Source organism: Larimichthys crocea, chromosome XXII (assembly GCF_000972845.2).
Source record: "Larimichthys crocea isolate SSNF chromosome XXII, L_crocea_2.0, whole genome shotgun sequence".
Taxonomy (NCBI): domain Eukaryota; kingdom Metazoa; phylum Chordata; class Actinopteri; family Sciaenidae; genus Larimichthys; species Larimichthys crocea.
The window spans coordinates 8,858,801-8,869,624 of record NC_040032.1 but is presented as its reverse complement, the minus strand read 5'-3'; the positions used below and the strand labels follow the sequence as shown (position 1 = coordinate 8,869,624).

At 48.5% G+C, this 10,824-nt stretch overlaps 2 protein-coding genes across 4 annotated transcripts in view; one reads left to right on the top strand and one right to left on the bottom strand.

The window, feature by feature from the left end:
- Positions 1–1,215: 1,215 nt before the first annotated feature.
- mogat3b (monoacylglycerol O-acyltransferase 3b) lies at positions 1,216–3,915 on the top strand. 2 transcript variants are annotated; one of them, XM_027273327.1, is made up of 9 exons: positions 1,216–1,351; positions 1,474–1,584; positions 1,906–1,996; positions 2,072–2,182; positions 2,367–2,437; positions 2,730–2,934; positions 3,009–3,189; positions 3,287–3,471; positions 3,550–3,915. In XM_027273327.1, the coding sequence occupies exons 2-9, from the start codon at positions 1,507–1,509 to the stop codon at positions 3,702–3,704; spliced, it is 1,077 nt and encodes a 358-aa protein (XP_027129128.1). In that variant the 5' UTR covers positions 1,216–1,351; positions 1,474–1,506; the 3' UTR covers positions 3,705–3,915. The 2 variants fall into 2 exon arrangements, with proteins under 2 accessions (XP_027129128.1, XP_027129127.1); XM_027273326.1 differs by lacking the exon at positions 1,216–1,351 and having other exon boundaries at positions 1,383–1,584.
- A 678-nt stretch (positions 3,916–4,593) lies between these two features.
- The window catches only part of srrt (serrate RNA effector molecule homolog (Arabidopsis)), a 7,802-nt gene continuing 1,571 nt past the window's right edge, over positions 4,594–10,824 (bottom strand). Inside the window, exons 3-20 of one of the 2 annotated variants that reach the window (XM_027273324.1) lie at positions 10,345–10,473; positions 10,103–10,264; positions 9,833–10,021; positions 7,957–8,126; positions 7,680–7,864; positions 7,489–7,599; positions 7,253–7,415; positions 7,022–7,170; positions 6,869–6,930; positions 6,685–6,763; positions 6,411–6,602; positions 6,152–6,322; positions 5,917–6,070; positions 5,649–5,842; positions 5,407–5,563; positions 5,230–5,322; positions 4,953–5,096; positions 4,594–4,833 (exon numbers count right to left, since the gene is read on the bottom strand). In XM_027273324.1, the coding sequence (XP_027129125.1) occupies positions 4,960–5,096; positions 5,230–5,322; positions 5,407–5,563; positions 5,649–5,842; positions 5,917–6,070; positions 6,152–6,322; positions 6,411–6,602; positions 6,685–6,763; positions 6,869–6,930; positions 7,022–7,170; positions 7,253–7,415; positions 7,489–7,599; positions 7,680–7,864; positions 7,957–8,126; positions 9,833–10,021; positions 10,103–10,264; positions 10,345–10,473 (2,497 nt within the window). In that variant the 3' untranslated portion in view covers positions 4,594–4,833; positions 4,953–4,959. The remainder of the gene's footprint in view (positions 4,834–4,952; positions 5,097–5,229; positions 5,323–5,406; positions 5,564–5,648; positions 5,843–5,916; positions 6,071–6,151; positions 6,323–6,410; positions 6,603–6,684; positions 6,764–6,868; positions 6,931–7,021; positions 7,171–7,252; positions 7,416–7,488; positions 7,600–7,679; positions 7,865–7,956; positions 8,127–9,832; positions 10,022–10,102; positions 10,265–10,344; positions 10,474–10,824) is intronic. The other variant, XM_027273323.1, reaches the window with a different exon arrangement.

Below are 10,824 nucleotides of genomic sequence, written 5' to 3'. Positions count from 1 at the left end.
ACAGGTCTCGTTACAGTAAAGCCCCGCCCACCCCGCCGCACAGGTGCACTCACCTGACAGAGGGTGACAGCTGAGGAGGAGGAGAGGAGGAGGAGAGGAGAGGAGGAGAGGAGAGGAGAGGAGGCTGTTTATAGAAGGAGGAGGAGGAGGAGGAGAGGAGAGGAGAGGAGGCTGTTTATAGAAGGAGGGGGAGGAGGAGGAGAGGAGGAGAGGAGGAGAAGGAGAAGGAGAGGAGGCTGTTTATAGAAGGAGGAGGAGGAGGAGGAGGAGGAGGAGAGGAGGAGAAGGAGAAGGAGAAGGAGGAGAGGAGGAGGGGAGGAGAGGAGAGGAGGAGGATCTGAGTTCATCTGTTTGCTTCACATTTCTCTGAATATTCATCAAACATTTATTCCGGATCAGATTCTTTTTATTTCATATCAGAGCAGAATGTTATACCAAATGACTGTGACGTCACAGAGGAGCAGATATTATTAAAGGAGGTCCAGGTGGATCAGAACCGACACGAAGGTTCTGAATGTTCACAGAATAAACATGAACGATCCAAACTGAAATAAAACTACAACAACACAAATAAAGAGTCAATTACACCTGACACAGGTGAGATGGTTTTTTGAGGTGTCACGTGATCTTACAGCGTGAGACACGCCCCCTAAAGTGTGTGTGTGTGTGTGTGTGTGTGTGTGTGTGTGTGTGTGTGTGTGTGTGACCCGGCTGACACACTGAGCCGAGCAGAGGTTAAAGAACAACAACAGAGAAAGTTTGAGCCAAAATGGCCGACAGTTTCTGTCCAACACTGACACAAAGTGTCTCCACTGCCGGTTCAGAGGTTCTGTTCAGTCCGGCCATGTTCACTGGAATATAGATGCTGATGGTAGCACACAGCACTAGCTGTGATGTGTGACACATGCTCACTATTGGCTTCTGCAAACGGCAGAATCCTCACTACGTCCAGGTTTTAGACAGTCTGCGGGGACGTCACGGAGACTACGTCCAGGTTTTAGACAGTCTGCGGGGACGTCTCGGAGACTACAGGTGTTGTCAGTTATTCACCTTCTCAGGACTGTGTGGGCGTGTACAAACTGTCTTTGATTGACACCTCCATGTTTAGGGCGGGACAACTGATGCTGTCTCTGTCCTCATTGGTTCACCTCAGCAGAAGTGAAAACACCTGTGCAGGTGAGGACCGTCTCACTGCAGACAGGTAGACAGGTGTTTACTGCTGCTGTTTTTCACATTAAAAGCCTTCCTTTGGTTCAGGCTGCAGGAAGGCTTTTATTGTGAAACATCTGCAGGAAGTGTCACTAACAGCTTCACACAGAGAAAACACACTCAGCTGATTGATTTGAGATAGGTGAGCAGGAATAGTGTGTGTGTGTGTGTGTGTGTGTGTCACTGTGTTGTGATGTGACATCATGACATCAGATCATCAAACAGAGCACCTTTAACTCTGACATGTTTATCTGTGTGTCAAAGTTTCTGGGGAGTGGATCTGTTATCAGCAGCTTGATGATCTGGTCAAAGTGCGTCCTGCACGTCCTGTGTGGACTCGGTGAATCTGCATCCAGTCCGCTCAGCTCGGAGAAGGTAAGTTCACCTCACACTGCATTTAACCATGGAGGCTGTTTTCAGGACTTTTACCCAGGCGTGTTGTTGTTGTGGCCGTGCCAGCTCGAGCTTCATCAGCTGCATGACTCCCCTGAAGGAAGATCACACGCTGCAGAGCCGCTCACTGAGTCTGATCTAGAGATAATCCAGCATGAATTCCTTTATGATCTCAGATAAAGCAACTTTTGTCCTCCCTAACACATTCAATCTGTAACACTCGTGACCTTCTTTATTGAACCGAGGCACAGTTTGAAATGTTATCCATTCATTGAAAATCTAAAATGAAGCTTTGGCCTCCAGCGTTCAGGAATGACTGAAGGGAAGAGTCAGTGGAAGGAGTTTGTGGAGGCGGTCAGTGTTCTGCAATGGGTGCTGTCCTTCCTCTTCTTAGGTAAGATCCAGCACATGACAGCGTGTCCACTCATGTCCTCACGTGTTTGATCCAAATCCAAACCTCCACCTGCAGGACTGACCTGCATCATCCTGATGGTGTACCTCATGTTCACCTCGCTGTGGCCGCTCCCCGCTCTCTACTTCACCTGGATGGTGCTGGCCGACTGGCAGACACCTGAAAGAGGTACAGGAAGTGACATCATTCACGTAGAAATAGATTAATCCTCAGGTCCAAACAGCTCTCCTGTTGGAAGAGTGACAAAATAAAGTTTACTCAGACAGGTCAGCATGAACCGCTCACGCAGACTGTGTACAGAGTGTAACACTCTGCAGTATGAGGTGTTAAAGGTGTCTGATGTCTCCATCAGGAGGGAGGAAGATGACGTTCGTGAGGAGGTGGAGGGTCTGGGATCACTACAGAGATTATTTTCCTGTCAAAGTGAGTTTGGTTCTTTTAATACATGCTTCATATTTTAATACATTTAGCTGTATTTGGAAAAATCTGACCTCTTTTGGCACGTGAAGGCCACCATAGCTTCTTGGATTGGGAGGGGTCAGCAGAGGGACGACTGAATGTGTGATCTCACCACTAGATGTCAGTCAATCGTCCACACTGCACCTTTAAAGACAGGTCTCCATCTGCAGCAGGAGTCTTATCTTATCAGTGTGTTTGGTTTTATGGTCGGCTGTGATCAGCTCCGTTGATCCACTCGTGTCGTTTCCTCGCTCAGCTCGTGAAGACCGCCGAGCTGAGCCCGGACAAGAACTACGTCCTGGGTTGTCATCCTCACGGCATCATGAGCGCCGGGGCCTTCTCCTGCTTCTCCACAGAGAGCAGCGGCTTCGCTCAGACGTTTCCCGGGATGCGAGCTCGCCTGGTGGTCCTGGCGGGAATGTTCAGGATCCCTCTCTTCAGGGAGTACTTAATGTGTGCAGGTACAGAGTTCACCTGAGAGGCTTGACCTGTCCTTCAAACACACAGTCTCCATCACGTCTTACTCTGTCTCCAGGTATTTGTCCAGTCAGCAGACCGAGCCTTGTCCACCTCCTGTCAAAGACGGGGAAGGGGAACGCGGTGGTGATCATCATAGGGGGCGCTGCAGAGTCTCTGTCATCGTGTCCTGGAGCCAACACACACACAGTGGTGGTGAAGGACAGGAAGGGGTTTGTCCGGGTCGCCCTGGAGTTCGGGTGAGAACCCTGCTCAGATCATACAGCAGGTATCTCATGCAGCCTGCAGACAGACTGACACAAGCTGTCTGTCTGTCTGTCTGTCTGTCTCCCACAGGGCTGATCTGGTGCCGGTCTACTCATTCGGGGAGAACGAGCTCTTTCAGCAGGTGATCTTCTCAGACGGCAGCCTCGGTCGGAGGTTACAGGACCTGTTCAAGAGGATCGTGGGTTTCGCTCCCTGTCTGTTCGTCGGTGAGCGCATGGCGTTCCTGCCCTACAGGACTCCGGTCACCACTGTCGGTGAGTGTTTCATTATTCTGCAGCTTTGACTCGCTGCACTGAGCCCGTTTTATTCCAACACTCTGCTGCTTCTTCCAGTGGGGAGTCCGATCCCAGTGCCAAGGCGAGTCACGCCTACTCAGGAGGAGGTGGACCACTATCACAGACTGTACATGGAGGGACTGTCCAAGTTATTCCACCAACACAAGGTCAGCTGTGGACTCCCTGAAAGTCACAAGCTTCGGATCATTTAGACATTTCTGTCCCACATGAACAGTTTCTCTGCTCCTGTGACGGGAACACGTCGACCCTGACGCTCTCTGGATTTAATTTATTGAAATCATTAAAGCTGCGACGAACACGCTTCAGGACTCGTGTGTTTCTAATGTGATCAGAGTGAAAAAGCAACATGTGAACAATAAAAAGTGATGCTGGTCAAAATGTTTGCATGCTTGTGTTTTCATATGTCCAGGAGCGACTTCACAACAATAACTTCTGTTTGATTTGTTATGTTTTTTATTTTTACTCAAAAGAATAGTGAATATTTCTCCAGGCTTCTGCAGTGTGTCACACACATCTGTAATTCACTGCTTCTCCCAGCAGAGGGCGACCACCTCTTTATCTGCTGCTTTCACTGGAGCGTTCAGGAACACACCTGTCTCTGATACGGAAGTACATTGCTGCCACCCTCCAAAAAATAATTTGGCTCAGTTTCACGTTATTATTATAATGTGAAAACATCAGGTATGGTTTCACTTGAGATCAGATCGATAAGAAACGATGCAACCTCAAGAGGGTCGGAGTCATTCTTTCTTCAGTACGACCATGTTTTTCAAAATCCTTCAGAGTACGCATACTGATAACGATGTCATCTACAGTGCTCAACAACTGTAATATGTCACCATGTCTCAAACCAAGATTAAAGTATAATTGAATTAAGTTATGTGGACGAGCCAGAGTCAGTTTACGGACTGAACCATGCCGTGAGAGACGCGTGTTGGTAAACTTATGAAATCAAGTGAAACCATACTTGATGTTTTCACGTTATAACGTGATAATATCACGTTTTATTTTCACGTCACGCGTCTCTGCTCGCTCTGATCTGCCGACATCTCCGTTAATAAATCATTAAATACGCGTGAGTGTAGTTGGATCACTACGGAACTTTATTGAGGAAACCAGTTTACAACAGAAGTCTGTTCTAGTTGCACAATAATTAGAAAAAAAACATTTAAGAAAAGAAATATTGTGATGTACTGCGGAAAGCAAGCGAACATAACACTGCAAAGACGGACGTCTGAGTCGACCTAAAAGAAGTCCATGTCGTCCGGAGCGTCCAGGTCGCGGTACTCGATGATGTTGCGTGGATCACCTCGAGACATTCTGAGGTGGTTGAAGGACAGACGAAGAACAAAGAGGAGAAAAATGATTCGTTACCAAAAAGGTTCAAAGCTCTCAGAGTTAGAGATCGACCGCTCGTTGCAGAATAAAATCACACGTACAGTGCTCTCACCTGATGTTGCGTGGCTTTCCCAGGTAGCCACCTTGTCCGCGGAAGTTGTCGTAGTTGCCTCGGCCGCCTCCTCCTCCTCCTCCTCCTCCGCCTCCTCCTCCTCCGTACTGGTTAGGGGGATACGGAGGTCCGCCTGTTGGAGAGGGAGTCAATATATCACAAAGGTCTGAGCTGGAGTTTAATTAACAATAATGATCTGATTCTAAGTTTTAGTCGATGAAAAGTCTGTGATAGGCTGGTATCTGCTGGGTCCAGTCAGAACGTACCGCCGTAGCCCATCAGTGGAGGGCGAGGTTGTCCGAAGCCCATTGGACCCTGAGGACCTTGAGGAGGGAATGGCATGCTGGGAGAAAGCAGACCTGCAGGACAGGATGAAATTCAGATAAACGTGGATAAAACTGATGATTGTTATTCAGATGTTGAATGTTTGAATGTTTCGTTACCTTGACCTGGAACTGGGAGAGGAGGAAGTTTCATCTCCGGCAGCGACGGCCTCTTGGCGTCCATCAGGAAGTTGTTAAAGAACGACACTTCCTTTTTCACCTCTTCGATTTTGTCTCCGTGTTTGTTCAGGATGTGTTTCCGCACAAACTCTGGACCCTGAAATTCATCACCAACGTAAAGAGTCAAACAACAACGACAAACAACGCCGTCACAGCTGCTTCTTCTCTGCTCAGTACTTCACCTTGAACTTCTTTCCACTCAGCGGGCAGAGCCACTTGTCCTTTCCCAGCTCCTGAGTGTTGGCGGACACGAACTTCTCCACCTCCTCCTCGGGATCCTTTCGACCCATCTTCGCCGCCTCGTCCTCTGACAGGATTTCTTTTAGACTAAACAGAGGGCTGAGCTTCTCCTCCATCATCTTCTGCCACTGTTGCACTGTGAAGAGTTACCAGAGACCGTGAGAATCATTGAACACTGTATGATGATCTTCTCCATGTTAGAGGACTGACCTTCTCCGTGTGTGATGCGGTTTGGAGGGATGGGTCCTCGGACATGGATCATGCCGCAGCGATTCGGCATTTCATCTTCACTGGGATATTCACAGGTGTTGTAGTAATCGATGGAATGAACGACGCGCAGATACAAGACGAGACGATCCAAAACCTGCAGGAGATGAAGGCTCTGGTTGAACAGACGAGTCTCAGTCACAGTGAAGTGAACAGAGTAATGTGTTTGGACTCGAACCTTGGCCAGTTTGTCGTCCCTCTCCACCGTCGTCTCTGTGGGGTTCCCCTCCTTGGCGTTCTCCTCGGGATCCATCCCGCTCCCAGAGCCGAGAAGCTCCTCCTCCTCAGCGCTCACCTCCTCTATCAGGTAGTCTGTGATGTTCTTCAAGATGGGGTTCTGAGCTGGCAGCTTTTAAAGCACAAACACACACGAATTAATGAATTTAGTACCAGGAGGATCGTCTGTTTAAATTCACACTCGAGGCCCGGCGCCGTACCTCTGAGCTCGGCCCCTCCTCCTGGAACTTGATGCTCCACAGCTCCCCCTTCTCGTCCAGCGCGTGGATGAGCTTGGCGGCCAGCTTGATGTCATTGCGGAGCACCTGCTTGTGCTGAGTGATGCCGTTAACGTTACGCACCCTCCGGGCCAGGTCCCTGTTCACGCCCGGCGCCAGTTCACAGTCTCGCAGCTGTGAAGGGTGGAGAGGAAAACTGAGTTTAAATGGCTCCAAACATGACGACATCACGTCTTACTGGACAGTTCTCACTCACTCGGATGTTCTGCAGGTTCCAGCACACTTCTTTAATGTTGACGCTGCGGTCAAACGTCACCCAGCAACGTCTGAAGAACCTGCAGAGGCAGAGTTCATTTAAACATTACTGTCCTCTCACTTCATACAGTGTTTAAATGAATCAGATGAAGACACTGAGAGGCTGCTGGAGGCGTTAAACCGACCTGCGCTCTGGATGAGGGTCAGACAGGCAAACACGCAGGAAACCAGGATATCTCCGACAGAGCTGAGAGGAAAAACAGACGTGGGGTTCAAACAAAGACACAAATGACTGAGTGAGCCGACGTCTCCGTTAATGCTGCCACCGTTCAACTCACAGCGATGATCTCCGCCTTGGAGATGGAGGGAGCGATGCTCCTCATGAACAGAGAGCAGGTCCTGTGGAGAGGCCTCGGCCTCGGAGAGTCGTCTTTCGGCTTCTTCTCCTCCTTCTTGTCTTCTTCAGCGTTTTCTTTTGGTTTCTCCTCTTCACGGTTAGAACAGAGAGCAAAGACACTTTAGAGTCTGTCTGAAGGTAAAAATCTGAAGCTATGAATTCGACTCCTCACCTTCGCCCTCCTCCTCCTCCTCCTCGTCCTTGTCTTCCACCTCTTCTTTCTTCACAGGTTTGTCGGAGCAGTTTGAATTAGAGTCTGAATCAGAGTCGGAGTCGCTCTCCGAGGCGCTGCCTTCATCGTCGCTGTCTCCGCTGCGCTTCCTCTTTCTTCTCGGCTGATTAAAATAAAACGAGAGTGATGAAGTCTGTTTGAATCGGCTGAGTTTGAATAATGGCAGCAGCGCTTACCTTCTTGGGTTCAGGCATTTCTTCTTTGGCAGCTTCCTTCTCTGCCTCCTCTTTGACATCCTCGCCTTCGGCTGCAGCAGCTCGCTCTGTGCCGGCGGCGTCGCTCTCCTCCTGTTAAACATTTCACCGTCATCAGCACAGCTCCAGTAAATCTGCCCCTCCCGGTGAACGCTGACAGGAAACAAACATACCTTCTCGTTTTTGTCTTTCTCTACTGAGGGTTTGCGGTCGCCGTCCCCGGCTTTGACGTCTTCCCTCTTGGGAGGTTCAGCGCCTCCTGAAGCGGACGCCAACTTCTCCCTCTCTTCCTCCTCCTCAGACGGCAGGTCCAGGATGCGAAGATCGTGATCCGTCCCTCCCTCCATCTTGATCACAGCTGAAGACCGGCGAGAGGAAACACAGTTTAACAACGAGTGACACCGCCTTTTCTTCAGGTACTGTCCAGACGAAACAGATCGGAGGCCTCACCTGCATCCAGAACCTTGATGATGACCGGCGTCTGCTCGATGTCCAGGGAGACGTTATCAAACCAGCTGTTCTCCAGCAGGAACATGAAGACGTTCAGGCGGTTGTGCAGGGCGCTCTGGGCCTCCGACTTCAGCCGGCTCGCCTCGTCCGGGTGATACTTGGACCTGAACCTGCGTCCAGAGTTTTGGGGGTCCACAAAAAAGTGGGGAGGGAATGACGGAGGGGGGTTTGGGATGAACGGGATGCAAAAGTTAGAGAACAAATACAAATTATACATCCATGATGCACATACAGGAGATTCATTTACACATTATAAAGTTCTGTTTAGCATATTTCAAACAAATGAATCTACAGACATCATATAAAAGTGATTCCTGTCATTTCTCTGCATGTTACTGTAGCTGACTACTGCACACTGTCAGAAAGTCTGAGATTAACTCACCAAAGAATTATGGAAAAGACAAACAGAGATTATTAAATGAAGCATTCACTTATTCAGAATTTGACAGTAGAAATGTTGATCATTGAGTGGACTACAGTTACCTTTTTGTTCTGCCAGTTTATTAACAAATAAATACAGAGAGGGGTCTCTTCTGTGAAAATGTGCTCCACTTCACCCCAATGCTGTGTCTGTACACACACAAATTCGGTTTTGGGATTTGATCCGAATATTAAAAAGGAAAATCGCGTCGAAAACAAGAAAAAAAAAAATCTCGGCGCGCAGAAAACTCGACTGTCTATCTAAGATCCCTCACACTGTTCGTCTAAGAGCAACTGCATTGTGCGCAGTGCGGGCCCTCGCTGTCTAACACCGATTTCTTGCTGATGAGTCCCACTTTTTCTCATCTTCATTAAAAAAAAAAAAACGTTGTCAACGTGGGAATGAAGGAGGGGAGAAAATGGTTACGTCAAAACAAGCAAACAAGTTTGCATGATACCTGCGAAGTAAGTGTAATAATACAGGCATGAAAGACAAGTTCAAATGAGAAAATCAACCCGAACCACCAAGGACCAGTTCAGAGAATTCAGAGATTAATTAGTGCACAGAGCTGCAACTAACGATTAGGCCACGTTCAGTCCGCAACGCAGGGGTTGACGCAAAAAACGTCGCCGAGAGAAGTTCAGCCAGATTCAGCTTTTGGGAAACCGGAGCTCCACATCACGTCCCGTAAGCCAATCAGAGACTCCGATCGGTCAAACCACCACAGACAGCCTGAAATGTCTCTGAGACAGTGTCAGAGTCAGTCTCTGAGACTGTGTCAGAGTCAGTCTCTGAGACTGTCTTTGAGACTGAGAGTGTCTGATGAAGCTGTTATTAATCAGAGAAATAAAAAGTTCTTTCCTGATTGTTTCACAGCGGTCACATTCAGCAGCTACAGACACGCTTAGTTTCATTATCGACTCATCTGACGATCATTTAGTCCGTTAATCGATCAGCTGTTCACTGTGAACGGAGGGTTAAAGAAAGCAGAAAGACTTTAAGTGAACTTTAAATCAGAAATCATTCTTAATTAGATTAATTGATCGACTAATCGCTGCAGCTCTGCGTCATGTCTGATCTTTGTTCAGGTCGAGTTCGGGTTGATTTTCTTCTTTTATAACAAAGTCATTAATAACAAACTGACTGCGGGCCTGGTCCTCGTACATGAGTGAAACATTATTATTAAATAATCTCAGTGTTAAATAATCTGTAATGACACTCAGCACAGGGCCAGGCCGTCACATTCGACTGTTCGAGAACTAATCTGTCTGAAATAATGACAATGTGAAGATGGAGCTGACAGAAGAAATGACAGTTCAATGTAAACAATATCTACGCTCTCTAATTTAAATATTCATGACATTGTTTCTGTAGTAAAGGCAGCTGAGACCGTACCACTCCTCGTCTTTATGGGCCAGAAAGAAGTCCTGCATCTGCTGCCGGCGAAAGTCGATCTTGTACTCGTTGTACCGTTTGACTGCCTCGGTCTCGTCCACGGAATCATCCAGAGACAGCAGGAACTCCTTAAAGCTCTTCATGATGGGCGGAGGTGGACCCAGATCCATGTCGTGGATGTTCCCGAGCCTGAAGGATAGAGGAGTTTAGGACGGGGCAGCAAAGCTGGACGCAGTTTCATGATGTTTCCACCGTGGTGTTGTCTCTTACCTCGCCTGGATGGGGATGCCATGATGAGGCTGCATGAGGTGCATGTCAGGGTGGCCCCAGTGCTGCGGGGGGCCATAGCTGGGCCCTCCTCCTCCTCCACCTCCTCCTCCACCATAACCCAGGTCATATCCTCCACGGTACGGGTCTGCCCCGTGGTCATCCCTGACAGAGACAGGTAAAGAGCTTCAGAACCAGCAGACAGCAGCTGTAAACTTCTTCAGCGTCACTGCTGCTCATCTCACCAGTCTCTCCTCATGCGTTTCTGCTGCGGGCTCATGTCGTGCCTCGGCGGGGTGAATCTCTCCCGACGACCTCGGTCATAATCCCGGTACTCCCCGCGGCTGCGCCGCTCCCTGCCCCGGTCCCACTCCCTGCGTGATGAAATGAAATGAAACATCAAACTCTGCTGCAGCTCTCAGAGAGCGTCACTGAGGGTACGGTCAAAAAATGAGCTCCTAACCACTTCTCCTTGACCTCGATGGAAAACGAAGGACAGATGTGAAGGAGAGGAGATGAGGAGTTAGGAGAAGACGACTGCTCTTACACTAGACTACGTCATGAAGCGACAGTGAATGTTGTTGATGATGTGATTAGAGTTGTCACGATACTATACCCGACAAAGTATCACAGTTCTGGTTTTTATCGTGATATTGCTGCCTTTTTTTATTATTATTATTTTTATGAACTGCAATGTATTTGTACAAGTTATAAACACTTATTAA

What these genes read in the sequence shown, in the direction of transcription:
- mogat3b (XM_027273326.1), top strand. Translation starts at nt 1,453, where the DNA reads ATGTTTATCTGTGTGTCAAAGTTTCTGGGGAGTGGATCTGTTATCAGC. An exon ending in GTCCGCTCAGCTCGGAGAAG is followed by an intron (nt 1,585 to 1,905) that starts GTAAGTTCACCT and finishes TTTGGCCTCCAG; the next exon opens with CGTTCAGGAATGACTGAAGG. An exon ending in GACTCCGGTCACCACTGTCG is followed by an intron (nt 3,472 to 3,549) that starts GTGAGTGTTTCA and finishes TGCTTCTTCCAG; the next exon opens with TGGGGAGTCCGATCCCAGTG.